The 17,449-nt window shown below is 37.5% G+C and overlaps 1 protein-coding gene across 1 annotated transcript in view; it reads right to left on the minus strand.

Annotated features, from left to right (window-relative positions):
- LOC108761488 (M-phase inducer phosphatase) overlaps window positions 1–17,449 on the minus strand; it is a 54,875-nt gene that overhangs the window by 32,427 nt on the left and 4,999 nt on the right. Inside the window, exon 3 of the mRNA XM_018508094.1 lies at window positions 3,552–3,597. Within this exon, the coding sequence (XP_018363596.1) occupies window positions 3,552–3,597 (46 nt within the window). The remainder of the gene's footprint in view (window positions 1–3,551; window positions 3,598–17,449) is intronic.

The following is a 17,449-nucleotide window of genomic DNA, read 5'->3' on the forward strand; positions in this document are numbered from 1 at the left end:
TAAAGAAAATTCCGGCTCAATATGTAAGCTTCAATATAAGCTTCATGTAGCAATTCCTTTCTCGCGGTTAATTGTTCAATTGACTGCAATTATTTGACAATAATTTATTTGACAAATGTTCTTACAAAGCAAAATTAATTTCGAAGCAAAATTATAAAATCTTAAATTTTTACAGCATTTATTTTATAAATAATAAAATTAATTTTTTAAAAATATATCACTCGTAAAATGTATGCTTAAAAATAAACTTTAAAAAGCAGGAATTTAATTTCTTTCGTGCTGCAGTTTTTATACGGCACTGTAACGAGCAAGTTAACTATGTACAAATGACCTATTTAATTACAGAACGTTGCAAATTTTTATCTCAATATTCTCATGAATTGACTGACTTTTCTGTTTCATTTTCTCTCTGGTTAGTTAACCGACCCGGCTGTTTACATCTCTGTAGTCTCAATCCTCTCCGATTTCAGATTAGCTCGCAAACATCGTTATCAGTTCTACATCGCGAGTTTTTTCACGATAGAACTTCTTCCTAGGAAGGGCGCAGTTTAAACATGTTGGTTATCATAATACCAAGATAAAGTTTAAAGCTCGGCTCCTCTTTAATGTTGGCGACAAAAATGGCGCTCGTAGAATCAGCTGCTTCCTCGCGCGCAGTTCGGTTGAAAACGGATACAATACGCGGTACTGTTCGATAAAAAAAATATCAGTCTAAAATTCGATATTAGCCTAAAATTCGCGATATCTAAATAAAATCATCAATATCCGATATCAACACTTTCGATTCAAAACCAAGAGTTCATTTTCTACTTACAACTTGTGCCTATAGTCTATTGAATAAGACAATTTTATCTTTTTTCTGATTCTTAATAATCATTAATAAAACTGTTATTTAAACCAGCTCTAATTCTGGAAAGTTATTCTTTTCACTCTATTCTACTTGAATTAAAATGATGAAATATTAAGTAATTGTTTATACAAATATATCTCAATTAGCAACCAAGTTTATATATATATATATATATATATAAATAAGGAAAAGCACAAAACGAAACCTCTACATGATAGTTACAATTATACAGCGTGATGTTTTAGAATAATTTGATGTTAATTAGCAATAAATATTGCAGTTTACGTCCCTGGTACGTATTGTAGACGACATAAGTAACGTTAACTAGAAAAAAAATCAAATTGTACCCCGAATACCATGACTATTCGGATGCCATGACTATTTGGATTCCAGCATCTAACCATTAAGATTTTGACCGTTAGATTATAACCATTCGAAATACTGAGTCGTAGAACACGTTCTACTACGTTCTACAAAGTAGACTTTCGAAGTAGACTTTCGGTCGTATACTTCTCTTCATACCAAGATAAATAGAGGCGGTAGAATGTAGAAGAGGAGGAGGAACGTGGGACCAGTCGCGGGAGTAGACGAGGGGGTAGATGGCTGGAGCCATCAAGAAAGGCCCTTAAAGAAACGAAGCATACCAAGAGGAAATAATTCTTCGCCTAGCAACAAAGAAAACCAATGCTTGTCCATCTTCTTTCTTAATTACGGTATCTTTTCACGTTTCCCACATTAATTCACCCACAACAAAACCACAAGAACACGTTAACTTCAATGCATTTCTACGGAACATTTTGGTTTGTAAGCGATAAATCGCCAAATCCGGCGAATAAATTAATTTATTTTGTCGTTTTTCAATCGACTTACGATAAGACATAGTCAATCTATGGACATATCTTAAACATATACTTTTGCGAAAGCACGACATGCATGATCATTTCATTAGCTACACACTAAGAACAAAGAGCATAGGGATGTAAAGGTTCCCAAGGAATATCGAATTTTTTCCCCATCAACGTTTCAGGTATCCTATGTCATTTTACACTCTTCGATTCTATCGAAAACCTAACACGTGTAATTAAATCTGCAGGACCACCCAAAGGACGAAAAGCATACTTGAAGTCGTTGACGTCATTAAGTTGTAAATATTTAGAGCTTCTCGTAGTTCTAGCAAATTATTCTTTTCATCATACTCTCATTCGAGACGTTAAAGTTATGAAATAATAATAGGCAATTGTTTAAACAAGTATGTCTCAAAAAATTTGAGGGGGGAGTTCAATAACTGTAATAAATAATCCCCCTTGCGCACTTTGTCTTTTTTAACCAATTCCTAAATCTTGAAGACATAAAAAAGATCATCACTTTGAATTTTGTCTCATACTTTGAGCGTTATGATTATCAGCACGACTACAATATTTTCGTCTACGTGATACGAATGACTTTTTATTTCGCAGAAAGATGCATAAAGAAGACGTGTGATAGTCCTAGATCGTGGGATAAACATTTCCTCTTTTATAGTGGAGAAACGTAAAACACCGGCAGGAAGCTGAAGTGCGGGAGGCGTAAAGGCTTAGCGACAAGGGCGCTGTCATTTCCCGCCAGTCTCGGATTAAAAAGAGATGGTAGAAGAAGGAGAAGGAGGAAGACGAGAAATGCCGTAGGCGAAGGCCGGGACTGGGTCCGAGCTTGGACTTAAGTTTAGGTGGATGTATAGTAACCTACCGTACGAAAACGGCGATACCGACGACGAGACCGCATAAAGAGAGAAAAGGCTCTCAGTGAAACGCGATGAATGAATCGCGAGCATGAATGGAGCCCTCGGTGGCGGTGTAACGAACGGAAAAGCTAGGGTCAATTCTCACGCAACTGACGAACTATACAGAACGCGTTCCTACGAATTAATAAACGCGCGACTATTCCTAATCGCGCCTAAGAAAAGCCGTTCACTTTGAAGCGCCGGTCAGATATCGTGGCACGTTTCGAAAGCATCGACGAACGACGTGTATCGAATAGAGGGCGAACGCTTAAAGACAGCGCAACAGCTGTGATAATAGCTTGCCCAGGTTTACAGTAAATAATGCCATCGTCGCAAACACTTGTAACAAGTGTACTCTTTCTGTTTCAAAGGAGGATGTTAAGTTATCAGGAAATTTTTCGAGCAATTGACGAAAATTGTTCGGTTTCGAATTCTAGTTTCGAATAACGAACATGTTTATCAAGTGTTTAAGTACTAACAATACAGTTTTTATTGCTTAATTCCTAGAACGTCTTGATGTCTTATCAACGTTTTTATTGTATTTAATAACGATTTCTTCCATGTTTTCGATATTTCCCCATGATGAGTGATATATTATTCGATTCCACTTAAATAATCCTTAATACGATATCAAAACTTTTTTTTAAAAAATTCCTAATTTAATATCCTCCTTTTAATATTTTAGTTTGTCTTCCAACATTTTTATTTCATGACCGTTCAAGAGATTGGTAATCAAGAGAGTTTTGACTCCTCATAAGACAAAAGAGTTGCAATTAAAATTAAGATCACGATTTAGTACTTTATATATTCTTACGACATTTAAAAGTAATCATAAATTATCGTCTTAATTAAATCGAAAAAATCGCGAATAACGCTGCACGATGTACAAATGACAGAATGAACATTATATGTACAATATATCGAAAATTAATATAGACTTACCCTTCGTTTCTCTGATCATTCACGCGATGAGAAGTGCCGAAGATACCTGAAACAAAAAACAGAAAGATGTTAGACAGATCGTGTTCCGCAATAACACAGTTGCCTGTCATCGAAGTGAATTTTATAGGAAGTTCGTGGTCTTTCGGAAGAGATCACAATAAACATAAAAATCACGTCTCGCGCGCTGCAGAAATATCGGCGCCATCGGCGGAGATTGGCACGCACAAAAGACTGGACCAGTAAGAATGCCAGTGGGAACACGTGTTCTCTTTCATAGGACCGCACATGGAGCCGTATGCATCCCATTTCCCCATTCTCGCGAATCTCCTAACCGCATGCAAGATGCGAACTAGACGCGGATGTGGGTCATCTTGAAGACGCCGCTATGAAATCACGCGCGATCTCGCGGTCGCTCGTTCGTTTATTTGCTCGGGTGGTTGTTCTTTATTAGTTGGGGCTTTCGTTCCGATAACAATTGGTCCTGCCAAATCTATAGCGCCGCGAGCGAAGAGGTAATAATCAGGAATTATCATGCTGGCCGGCATTATCATCGTCGCTATCGTAGAACTGCTAACACCATCTGCAACTCACCATTCAACCTTAATCACAATCTCAGCGGAGTCCAATCTCCGCGTGACAAGTGCACCCCAGGTATCCCGAAATCCGAGAAACATGGCAGAGGTCGCACGTGCGTGCCATGTGGGACACGCGTCGAGAAAAATCGTTTTGCCTACGGACATTGCACTTTGAAATGATTCCCTTCGTCCCCGACATTCTCATTGAATAGGTGTCACAACCGACAAAGTGTTTGGCATTCCAAAGAACAGTTCGATATTTTTATACATTTCCACAGTAAAATTGATTAAGAATTTTAATTTATCAAAGGTGTTATAATAATCTCCATGAGATACTTGGGACACGCAAATTCGTTTATTTGTATTGATTAACTCTCATTGCTTCCGTTCGTTGCGCAAAATGTATACATCCCTGTCTCCCACATAATGTAAGATCAGTCTGCAGTTAGGCCGGAAGAATGGAATGACATGGAGGGACCCGGTCGTTAATCGTTTCATGTCGCACCAATAAGAAGACGAGGGGTGCGACCTACGATGCGCCGAACATCCTCAGCGATGAAACGTTAGCATGTGGCATATGTGTCTCATATATCTTCTATTTTTTATCTCTCCTCTCTGGTACAGAAATATTTTAATAAACTGTACACGGAAAGAACGGTTTTGCTAAAATATTAAAAAATTTAACTAGAAACACATACAGATCTGAAAATAATTTTGTTGGACTATCAAAATAATTAGAGTGCTTAACCATTGATAACGTTGCAAAAAATTTTAATATTCTAGTAACTAGTTTAATTCTATATAATTATCTTAATGATCCACAAACAAAATTATTTTCACATCTTTAGCTAGCTACATTTTTAGATATTTTACAAAATCATTTCTTCTATATGTAATTACAGATCGCAAATGCTCCTTTAATTATTCTTCTCTCTCTGTGATAATCAAGTAAATTTATTTAAAACAACGTGAAAATATATATCATAAATGTAATTCCTACATAACTAATTTTAGCGAATACCTTTAAAGCAGACGCTATTTAATTACAAAAGAAAAACTGAAAAGTTATGTTGCCTGAAAATATAATAGATGTCGCATTGAGTATTTGATAATCACATGATACAGTAATTATTGTATCCCGTGATTATAAAATATGTTAATGATACATTTGATATCAAGTAAACACCGTTCTAGTTTATCTTTTGTTGTTTTTGCACCGCGTGTTTCCGTTCATAGGCAGAAATTCCTCTCCATGTCACAGAGACCATCAATGCGTATCGAAGTGACCGGTCGTCTAGCATGCTAAATATCATGCCGGATATTTCAGTAGGTAACTTCTTTATTACATCTAATTTCGGTACGGTAACGAAATACAGGAACGCAAATATTCCTCTAAAAACTTCCATGTCTTCCTTGTACGACTGCAAAATGTAGACTGACTCTCTCGGCGGTTGTAAGGCATACTTATATATTATACATATGATACATTTTTATGACAACTGTATAATTTATTCTGCATTTTGTACCTGATATCTTTTTCATGCTATATTATTTGATTACCGAGTAAGATATTATCCCGAACAGAATTCTTCGCTACATCTCCCGCCAGGAATTTGTCCCTAAATTTAGACTTAAATCTCACTAAACGGGAGACGTTGCTCGACAAAAGATACAGGTTTAAGATTTAAGATTTTCTTTCTCCAATTTTTCAAAAATAAACCGGCCGACACTTTGCCGCTCGATATCTATCTCGAAAGATAAATGAAACATATCTTTCAAGAATAATTACAGCCAAAATTAAATTTTGTATCTTGAATCATGCATGAATTGGATTGAAAAGAAAGTATTCGACAAGAGATCGAATGCAAAAGGAACGCGATTAAGCGAAACTTCAAGACAAAATCCTTACCGAATGGCAGATAAAAGCAGAATAAAGTAAAAGAGACGATCATGAACTATATACGTCGTAACGCACTTCCGCAGGAAGTCGGAGGCATCAACCGTGACACGCACCCTCGCGCTACTCGTGTCGAAAGGTAGGATGGATTCACGCGAATTTCCAGGCGAGCGTAGTGCCTGAAATGGAGAACCTTGGCCTCGTAAAGGTCAACGTATCACTGATCTCAACGTTCCTTCTCGGTCCGTTTCCCTCACATTGATGCTTGTACCTTTTACCACCCTTTCTACCTGAACAGTGATGTTTCCTTAGCATTGCTAAATATTTCGCGGCAGCCTGCTTGCCACCTTAGATCTCGTGCAAATTGTCATAAGAGATTAATCAACAGTTTCGAACAGATGGCGGAGCGTATTTATGCGTTAAGTATGAAGACCTATCGCGGGGAATAAACTTATGGCACAAGGGAACTTTATGGAGTAATTAGATTCAACTTGGCCCTACTTTTTCTGAACTTTAATTCGAGGGGCTGACAAACTTAAATATTTATTTCTGTCCTAGAATACATTATCTAAGAATAGGTCATACAAATAGAAAAAATTAAAATTAAACAACAATAAAATAATATTTTGTATTCTTACTCGCATTTGTTATTAATTATTAATTATACTTAAAAATTATATTAAAAACTTATAACTGCGATAAGGTCATGCGATAATTGTGTCAATATTATAAATTATAAAATAAATAAATAAATTATAAATATAAAACATTATACAATTAAATTCACCCAGAAAACACATAGACGACATCGACTTATAATCACAGACTTCTATAATTAATTAAACTCACTTCGGTTGTTTAGACAGAGATAATATAAGTGGTGCCGAGAAATCCTTGTCTATGTCCACTTATGCATGTATGTGTACCTACTATCTTTATACTTTAAGTATACAAATGATCTGAGTGTATCACGTGACCATAAAATGGCAGTCCTATCAGAGACACTGCTTGGTAACAAACACAGTGACGAAGTAAATAGTCTAGTTATAGAAGTCTGTGGTTTTAATGGTCAAAGATATCGACGAATGTTGACAATGCAATACAGAATATTGTGGAACGCAACGACTCACCCGTTAATTCATCAATCTAATAGTGTTTGTAGGCAGAATGTTGCTGTTACAATTAATAATTGCCCCAATGCGAGCATAACTTTGCTATATCAATGTAAATTCAACTGCGAGAACGACCATCAGTCTCCCCCACTAATTAACGCGACATTCCCTAGCGAGCAACAGGCAGCGGCTGCGGCTGTGTAACATGTGCAAGTACGCTTCAACGGTCGTGACTCCACTCCACAGCGAAGCCACGAGAAGCAATGCGTGCATGGCAAGCAGACCAAATCATAATACTAATACCGCGCGAGAGAGAACGAGAGGAAAAGAACGAAAGGAAGCGAGATAGATGTATCGAGAACACTTCTAATTTTAGATAAACGCCTCACGACATCCGTTTCCTATATGCGCGCAAACACCAGGAACACGTACACCCGCCAGCCGTTTCCCGCCAGCGTGGGGCCCTCATGTGAGATTAAGGGTATGGATCCCGCGAGTACAGTTAAAAATAAAGCACACCCTGTGCTTCGCCGCGTTTTAGCCGAGAGAAAAAAAAAAGAGATGTATATCTATTCCAGGACAAATTTCGTTAGCCCTCCGCGAGATCCTGCGTCTAATTCTCTGGATGTAGCCGACACACATGACGAATCTTCCAGAGGAAAACGAAGAGCAACCAGGCACGCAATACTAATCTATCGCAAATAATTCTAAACCGTTCCCGTAAACGGGTAAGTTACAACTGGCTGAGCTTGTACGTTTACCCTTTTACGGTTCCCTATCTCTTTTTAGTCCTGCCTCTAAGAGCAAACGAATAATCAGTTAAACCTCAGTTAACGTGTTAACTGCCACTGCGGCGGTTACTAACCAACGTTACGATAAGATAACATTGACCCAATTCTCAAAAGTGTCTTGGGTCAAATAATTAAGTTTAGACCTCCAGTTGTATTTAAATCTTAGCTTTATTTAATACTTAATTCGTCGTAATCAAATTTCCAAAGATATTAACCAAAGTAATATTTTTATAAACACTTTCCAAAATAAATAATTATAATAAAAAAGTTTTATACGGAAAGAACGGTTTTATTGAAGTATAACATTTAGCTAGATGAACATAAATTTTGGTCTATCAAAGTAATTATGCAGGACGGACAAACTGATTGTTAAAACGTCAAAACTTTTTGCAGTATTGCCCACCATGCTTGAGTTTTCTATATAATTATTTTCATGTTTCTACAAAATTATATTTTCAGATCTTTAGCTAAATTTTCAGATATTTCGCACAATCATCCCTTCCGAAAAAAAAATTATTTTTAATAAATTCCTAATTTCTTATAAAAGTTATTATTTAACCCTTCACGAACTTACTTCGATGTCTTACGCGAGAATAAATTCTTTTTCTCTTTCTAAATATATATTGTCGTTTGATAAATGATACAATTCCATTAGAACCATGTATCGCAAGACAAGCGGAACGTTACATTGTCATTAACCTGCGACAAACGAAATGTATACTAGCTCGTAACGTACCCGCACGTGGCATCCACGAGCCGGTTGAATGATAACCTATCAACCCTCCCAATACAGAACCTCGCTATTGGTGAAACTTGGGAAGGGGGGGGGGAGGGAAAGAACACCAAATACTCACCAGCTCCCGCTCGCTCTCGACCGGTACCCGTAATATGTCGTTGATCACAAAAGACACATTCGACGTGTGCGTTCGCATATGATGCAGGCGGAAATCGATATTACAATCAACGTATCGAGCTGGGTTTCATCAAGTTCGTTGACTCCTATCTTCTGTCACTGGCGTATACCATGTCACTATCTATGTACTATATCAAAAATTGCATTGGCAGATACGAAATTCGAAATTCGCAAACGAACAAGGCGCGGAAGGGAAGGAAAATCGAAGAGTACACGTAAGGAAAGGGTGAGGAAGGTCGAGAGAAACTCGATTTCTGCAACGTCTTGCCGACCTTTTCTCTTCTCCACCTTCCGTACTATACCCCTCTCTCCTCTTCTCCGTCGCGTTCGAGGACGGGCGTCGCGTTATCCTACGACAATGTACGACGGCACGAGCCAAGTCGAGGGGTTGGGGTCGCACCGCGCGCGTTTCAGGGTACGTAGTTACGTGTACGTATAGGGGTGGGTCGGTATTCAACTACGGCTACGCGATGCCAGGTGGTGACTGCCGCCCCATGTGTGCTCATATGTCTGCCCCCCAAGTGGCGTTAGTTCGCCGCTGGCTGGCGCAATGTATGATCTAAGTGTGTGTATGCAAAGGAACATGAACGCGTCACGCTATGCGCCTTCGACAGCGTCGATGCGATTCCTCGGTTAACCGCCCTGATGGGCGTGATCCTTGCCTGGTCGTACTTTTATATCTCTTACAATTCCATTCGCGCGGATAACCATACGAAAAACCGCGTACATTTAGTTTAACGATATCACCGGAAACACTTGAATTATATACGATTAAACTATCCTGTTTTTCACCCTTTCATTACGATCAAAGATCAAAAGGTGTAACGTTCCAACGTTATGTCGTAAATTGTTTTAGTCTAGAGACTCTATAATAGGGTCTGGCCACGAGCAGTTTTGTCAAAATAAGAGTGAGAAAAAATATATATTGTTTCTTTTTATATATGTGCTGCCTCAGTCTAATTTACTGAAGTTAACAAAAAGACGGGCCAATCAAAAGTTTCCCATCTCGTGGCCAGACTCTAATTTATACTAGAAGTTCTATAACAGAGTCCACGAGCGATTCTGTCAAAATCCTATGAGAGAGAAAGATATAAGTATGTACTTTTCCCTGTATATGTGTTATCTCACTTTATAACTTACTTACTGTTTCGTTCTGTAATTTTAATTAAGATTATAGAATGAAACATACAAGTATATATACTCTCTAAAACTTTTAGAGTGAATCTCATCCTGAAGAGTGAACTCTCATTCTTAAAAATTGAAAATTCACTCTTTATCAACTCAATTTGACTAATTCAATTTTCATTCTTTAAAATGAGATTTCATTCCAGAATTTAGATAGCATCTTTCTTTCTCACTTTTTTATAAAATCACTCATGGCTAGACTGTTATTGGATCTCTAGTTTATACATGTCTATTTATAAAGTGTCTCGTTAATCCACTTTGTAAAATATAGAATGGTCTCTATGAACAATTTTACAAACTAGATTAATGAGACATTTTATAACTAGATATGCTGCCTAACTGAAAAACGTTTCGTCAAGAGGTATCATATTGGACTATGCACTAGAGATTGAGAATTGTAAATTGGGGATTAGAATTCAATTACTCATAGGAATACAACGGATAAAGTTTAAGATTATCTGATTGATCGAATTCTATTCTTCAATATATAATCTTCAATCTCAATAGTTTAGTACAGACTTAAAATGCGTTGCCTACGAGGGGCATATTCGACTATCCGATATCGATTGGCGGGACCGACCGGTCCAACCGGCGCGTGCCACGGTTACAGAGACCGTGCTATGAATTTGCCCGACGCGAGCGATTCACGTGCGTGCACGCGTGTAATTGCATTTAGAGGGAAGGGTGGGAATCATATACTGTCCAATGGAGGATTAGAAAATCTAGGAGGACATGTCGGTGATAATAAAACGAGCAAGATAAAGGAAGCAGACAAGTAAACTGTTGCGACGCCAACGAGGCCATCGCCATCGGCATCAGCGGCTCGCTAAACACGCGGTGCACCGTGGTGCAACGAGATAGAACGCGCGCACCATGTGCTATATATTTTAAACATGCTCGCACAGGTGTAACCTACCCCACCGTGTCCGTCGAGGACGGCGGCTCTTGTTTCGCATCGAAGCCGTTCTTGCGAGGCCTAACTGTCGTAATCATCTTAAAACTCGTAAAAAACTCGAGTACGTGCTTACTATAAAAATAAAGTCGTAAAACGAGAATCCTTTCTGGTATCACAGAAGGTACCCCCAATGCATAAAAATATACTTTCAGTTTAAATACGTATATGTCTTTTAAAATTGTGTCTCTTAAATTATTCATAAGTTGCAGCATATAAACAGAAATACAGACAGGCAGACAGATAGACATAGAGAGAAAGAGGGAAAGAACAACAGAAGCACTTATTTCATCGAATGCTACACATTACTTCAAATAACTATGCAAGGTCCAATTTTAATTTCTTTTCTATAATTTGTGGATTTCATTTTTTATACAAAAAATTAAGATTTTGATATAATTCTCGAGTTACTTATACGCGAGTAAGAAATAGCAATTTTAATTTCCAGACACTACTTCAACAGAAATATAAACTGCCGATTCTATTCGATTTATTTATATTCAATAAAATTTTAAGGTTATGAAAATATTTCGCTACTTTATGGTACACATTAAATTTTAATAAACAAAAAAGAATTTTGAATTAATTATTCATCACGGCAAATTAAACGTGGTTCATCATTTCTCAATTTTCATAATCGGAAAAATCTTTATATAAAAAATTGAAATTTTGAAGTATACTGTATATAGGTATTTTCTACACGAGCTTCTGTCATATCACTCACATTAGATATATACGTTACGTAAAACCATCTGACACGGGTATTATCGGTCTTCCCGTGAGTACAAGCATCAGCTGGGACAGCGGCCGCTCATTCTTCCTGTTAATGTAGTCAAATTTACCTGCGCATCGTTTTATGCACTGTTAATGTAGTCGGATTTACCTACGTATGTTCCTCGTTCAGAAAATGGACCGCACGGCGATCTCTCTTTGGCTATCACTCGTAAAAAAGATGTACGCCATTTGAACATGATTCGTTAGTCGGATTCCCAGCATCGTGGTTAATGTGCGTGTATGAATCATTCTGTTATATCCCATCGTACCCCACTGTATGGTTCCTAAGGGTCCCGAAGGGTAGTCCCCCAATCCCATCCAACCGTTTCGGGTTTTTTGCGGTGATAAGTGATAAGGCCGTTGAATATCGGAAGATTAAGATAAGAATTGATAAACTGTCACGTTTTCATGCAGCGACATTAATCAATTAAATGTAAATAATAACTAATAAACTTAAATGGATGTTCGTATCAAGACTGCGAATAAGATGACAGATCTTCAGGTCAGAAACGTGAACCTTAAACAATACAGTAAAACTTATACAAAAAAATATAAAAAAGTAAGCTTCTATTCTGAATAAAAACCAGCTACGAGTTAATTATATTCAGTCGTATTCATGTTATTTAAATTGCCAGACATGGAAACCGGTGTAATACGGCCTGAGTTCAAATTCCCATGCCATAAACGTATGGCAGCGAAAATTTACAGATTTATTCGCACTATTAGAAGCGTGATGATTACGTGCGAGACACGTTTTTCAGCATCATCGGGTATCGATCTCATGAGAAATTACGTCAATGCTAATCGCCGCGTTCGAACGTGAACAGGAACAGAAAAGCGGATAGACGTTGAATAACAGTCTGCGAGAACGGAACGTCGTCGGTGGGAATAAAAGTTGAAGCGTGTACCCTGTTACGAGTTGCGAGACGGGACGGGGACCAGACGCATCGGGACCAGACATCGCAACGAGACACAAGAGACCGAGGTAAGGAAACAAGCGACAAGAGAGAGCCTAACGGGGGGTTGGCTGGTCGGTCGGTCGGTCGGCCTGTTCGATAACTAAGCTCACCCTACTCTCTATCTCGCTCGCTTCTTCTTCCGTCTTTCGACATTAGCGAGGGTAGTAAGACGAGGGGTAGTCGAGTCGTGCGTGCAGCCGGCACGCGCTCAACGAATTTTTCATCCAACGGATCCGCCAAAAGGTGCTTCCCCGGGCGCAATCGCGAGAAGGGAAAACTGGAATCCTCTCGGATGGCAACCAACCCCGGAGATGTGCCAATCGCTATCACTATGTGCGCCTTATCGCCTAATTCTAATCACAGAGTTCTCTGTTCTCCAAATTCTTTCGAGTTGAATCCCACCCTAAAGAATGAAAATTGAGCCAACCTGGAAAAAGTGGCTCAATTTTCAATTTTTAAGAGTGAGACGATTTAGTTTTAGAGAGTACACAAATCGACTAATTAAAACGAGCCATATTAGTGAAACGTGGAGACGTTAAGGATTGAAACAACAGGACTCACCCACTGATGTTCAACACGTATTGCCTCGCAATTGCGACGTTGGTCGTGCCCTAAGCCACGTTCACTCATTCCCAGCTTTTAACAACGGTATCCACGGAATTCGCACCGAATCCGTACCCGAGGCGATTTGTAATTCGGGCCCGCGACCGTTAAAGGTTGCGAAAGTGCCAACCTTCGCCTTCTCCGAAATATTGCGAGACCTGCCTTACCGGCCCTACAGGATATGTTAATGGCTTGGGACCCCGAGGATCCCGAGGAACCCAAACCTCTTTCATTCTTCTCCCTCTTTTCTCGTCAGTCTTTCCCCCTTCCCTTCCGTACCTTTAGCTTTGCCATGGCATAAAATTTTGGGGCATTTAAATATTAAATCTTGATAGGAAAGCCATTGGTCAAAGAAACGTCTTTTGTACCGTTCAATTCGCTCATCTGCGCTGACGGTTGCCGCCGCATTTTTTTATTCTGTCTCCCCCATTAATTCCCTTTGCGGAACCCGGCTTGATTTTTTATACGCAGAGAAATCGGTAATTATACAACAATGTAGCTAACTTTAAAGCGTTGCGCCAATTAGTTACATTGTGTTAAAAAATTTAACACAAAAATTTATTCTGAAAATAATAGTCAATACATCAATGAACTTATTGCGGATTATTTCACTTGTTGTGATATATTTTTATCTATCTATTTTTATCTGACACTTCAAGATATTTTACTTAGTCTAATGCTAATTATGTTAACTCTTCGTAGGCATACATATTTTTACTTATAGACGCTCTGGGTTTTTTCTGTCCAGCCCAAATCTTTTTAGTCTCTATTCTAGAAAAAGGCTTTCAAAAATTCAGAATTACTTTCCAACATCTCTGTTACATTGCTAAATAGTTTTTCAACTCAAATGTTAAAACCTTTATTTAATAAAAATTGGAAAAATGTGTACCAAAAAATTTTAGAGTGGAATTTCTCTCGGGTAAAAAAAGAGGCAATGTGCCTAGGATTAAGTAAAGTTGAATCATAAATATAGTCTCGCGCGAATTCCGAAGACAGCATGTCGTGAAACCGTATGTTGCGTTAATTAAAAGGCGTAATTAAGCGTTTCACCCCTAACGCGAGATACACGATTACTATTCCGATTGCTAGATTAGTCGACGGCAGATCGGTATTATTCTTCCAAAGGGCTAAAGAGCGTGCCAGTCGTCGAAGACGCACGTCGACAGGTAATTACCTAATTTGCACGCGAGTGGCACGCTTCATGCGTGTGTATGTCTGTCCATGGTGCCTAGCTATCGGGCGTACACGCGTCTCGGATATAGCCCAGCTCAATACTAGAGCCGGGTAGTGTATATAGGGGTGCCCCGTTCGCCCCGTCGTCGTTGTACCCCTCGCGCAACGGACTTTCAAGGCAACGGACGAGAACGAAACGCGCCATGTGGCGGCGCAACACTTCCATGCCGCTGCACGACGGCATTTGCAACGGCGATAACGTCGTCGAAGAGTGCAAAAGATCGTGGCCGGCTGCGAACGCCTGCGACGTTCTCTTAATCCGACCATAACTCGCGTAATATGGGATCTATTGAATTAAGCTCTATTTAGGATGTAAAACGCCGCCGTTGTATATCGATTATCACACTTGAATTATTTCGGCGGCGAATTACGTAGTCTTTTCATATGCAAATAAAGAAAAAAATATGATAACTTATACACGGAAAGAATGATTTTGCTGAAGTATTTAAAAATTTAGATACACTGAAAAAAAATTAAAATTTTAATAAATATATTTATTTAAACAGTTTGACGTCAATATTTATTATAAATGTAAACAGATATTTATTTAATAAAAATTAAATTGATTTTACTATCATTTTTTAAGTAAATATTTATTTACTGTAAGTAAATGTTTACTGAATACTATTCAAAGAAATATGTATTAAGATTTAGTAATTTTTTTTCAGTAGATACATATCTGAAAATAATTTTGTTAGAAAACGTCAAAATAATTATGTAGAAATTTCAAATATAATGAACAATGTTCCAAAAAGTTTTGACATTCTAGCAACCAGTTTGAACGTCCTACATAACTATTGTATTTTGATGGCCCAATGAAATTATTTTCAGATCTGTATCTATTATAGCTAAATTTTTAGATATTTCAGCAAAACCATCCTTTTATGCTAAAAGTTCATATCTTTTCTGTTATTACTCCGTTATTATAATAAAATTGTTATTAACAAATGAATTGACACTTTCTCCGAGCTTTCTTTAAACAAGTAAAACTTCGAAAAGTGAATTTCCACGCGTTCAAGTCTCTTGCTTTTACTTCAATTCAAATAAAAGAATAATAACGTTAATAAATAATAAAAAGCTCTAAACAAACTGCAGCCATCCACATTTTATGTCTAAAAAGATTAGAAAAAAACTTAGATTAGTTAGTATCGCATATATGTATTAGTAATTAAATTGTTATCCTCTTATCATTCCTGGTTATATGTTATAAATATTTATAGAGTTGTAAACTCATTACAATTGTTTTTCCGTCTCATCGGGTCATCGAACTCGATCATCGCATTAAGAAAATAAGATACGGAATCGGTCAGTCACCTTTAGAGCTAAACGTAGTGTTAAAGGGAGTCGGAAATACGGACCCTAGTCTTTCGCGCGAGACAGCTGTATTCTTAACGGTCTCTCGATGTGTTGATGTCTAACGAGGGTAGGTCAGTATCGATGCACACACGATGCGTTTATGCATGTACTAAACTTTCATCGAACATGTGTGTATGTGTTTACTCGCGAATAATTAGAGTTATCCTCTTTAATTATTAATTCTTTTCATTACTCGTGTGCAAATTAAATTAAAATTCTAAACAACAACGATGAATTAAAAAAATAAAAAAATTATTTAAAAACATTCTAATATATAAATATTTAAATAAAATTTTTAAATACACTCTCTAAATCTGAATCAGTGGATAGTCACTAATTATTCAGTGGCATATATACTTGGCACTGATATCAGTGAAGTTCAACTAAAAAAGGAAGAATGTTTGAGCATTATATAACTAAAATACTGATATCTGTATGTTAATTTCAATTTTCCAATATCATATTTATTGAATTTATGCACTAAAACAAGATTAGTTAGATCACATAATAAAAATCAGCTAGGTTAGGGATCTCACATTTCATTCATTGATTACCAGTGGCATACTTGACACTGATTATCCACTGATTCAGATGTAAAGAGCAAATATCTAGTATGTAATTGTGTCAGCCTTGCATGTCATTGCGTTATATGAATGAAACGTAAGCGATCGACTGCATCTCTCAATTTTAAATTGCTAAGGGTGATACTAATAAATATGTCATAAATAATTACATCAATAATTGTGCGAATTAACAAAGTTGTATGTTATCCAGAAATGTATGTTTCAGCTTCACAAGAACGTGTTACCATTTTGGAAAAAAAAAAGATATCAGATGAAGAGATCTTGCAAACATATTTTTAAAGAACAAACTTTAAAAAAATGCCGTACGATATTTACGTTTGATCGAACTTTCCCATCGCCAATCGTCAGACTATCTGACTATCGATATCCCAATAACGTTTAAGTACCGTAAGTATCCCCAAAGCATGAGGGATGCTCGCTACCGTCTGTGCCCAGCCGTTCGCTCGCATTGCGAACCTCCACGGGGCTTTACCGGGGGCATGAATAAAAGGGGGCGCCAAGCCTAACCAGCCACCCAACAAGGAGCAGGTGAGCACCTGGTCTTCGTAACCCCGGCACGAGCTACTACTTGCCTCACGGTTGCGAGAGGGTGCTCAACGATCGCGTCGCGCGAGTTAATTAATTCCACATCACGGTCACCGAAAAGTTAGAATCATTTGAAAAAAAAAAATAAATAAATAAATATCGCATCTTCATCAAAAAATATTTACGTAAAATGTGTGTTTCATCGATAAAAAATATGTGAACTGAACAAATAAAACACCAAATAAATACTAAAAAAAAAATTAAATTTTAATAAATATTTGTTTGAATATTTCTAAGTAAATATTTATTAAATAATAAACATGTGTGTGTTTATTTAATAAAAAAATGTATATGTTAATTTTATTTACTCAATCATTTTTTTTATTGAATAAATATTTATTTATTGTAAGTTTATGTTTACTTACTACTCAAAGAAATA

Source organism: Trachymyrmex cornetzi, unplaced genomic scaffold (assembly GCF_001594075.2).
Source record: "Trachymyrmex cornetzi isolate Tcor2-1 unplaced genomic scaffold, Tcor1.1 scaffold248, whole genome shotgun sequence".
NCBI lineage: Eukaryota > Metazoa > Arthropoda > Insecta > Hymenoptera > Formicidae > Trachymyrmex > Trachymyrmex cornetzi.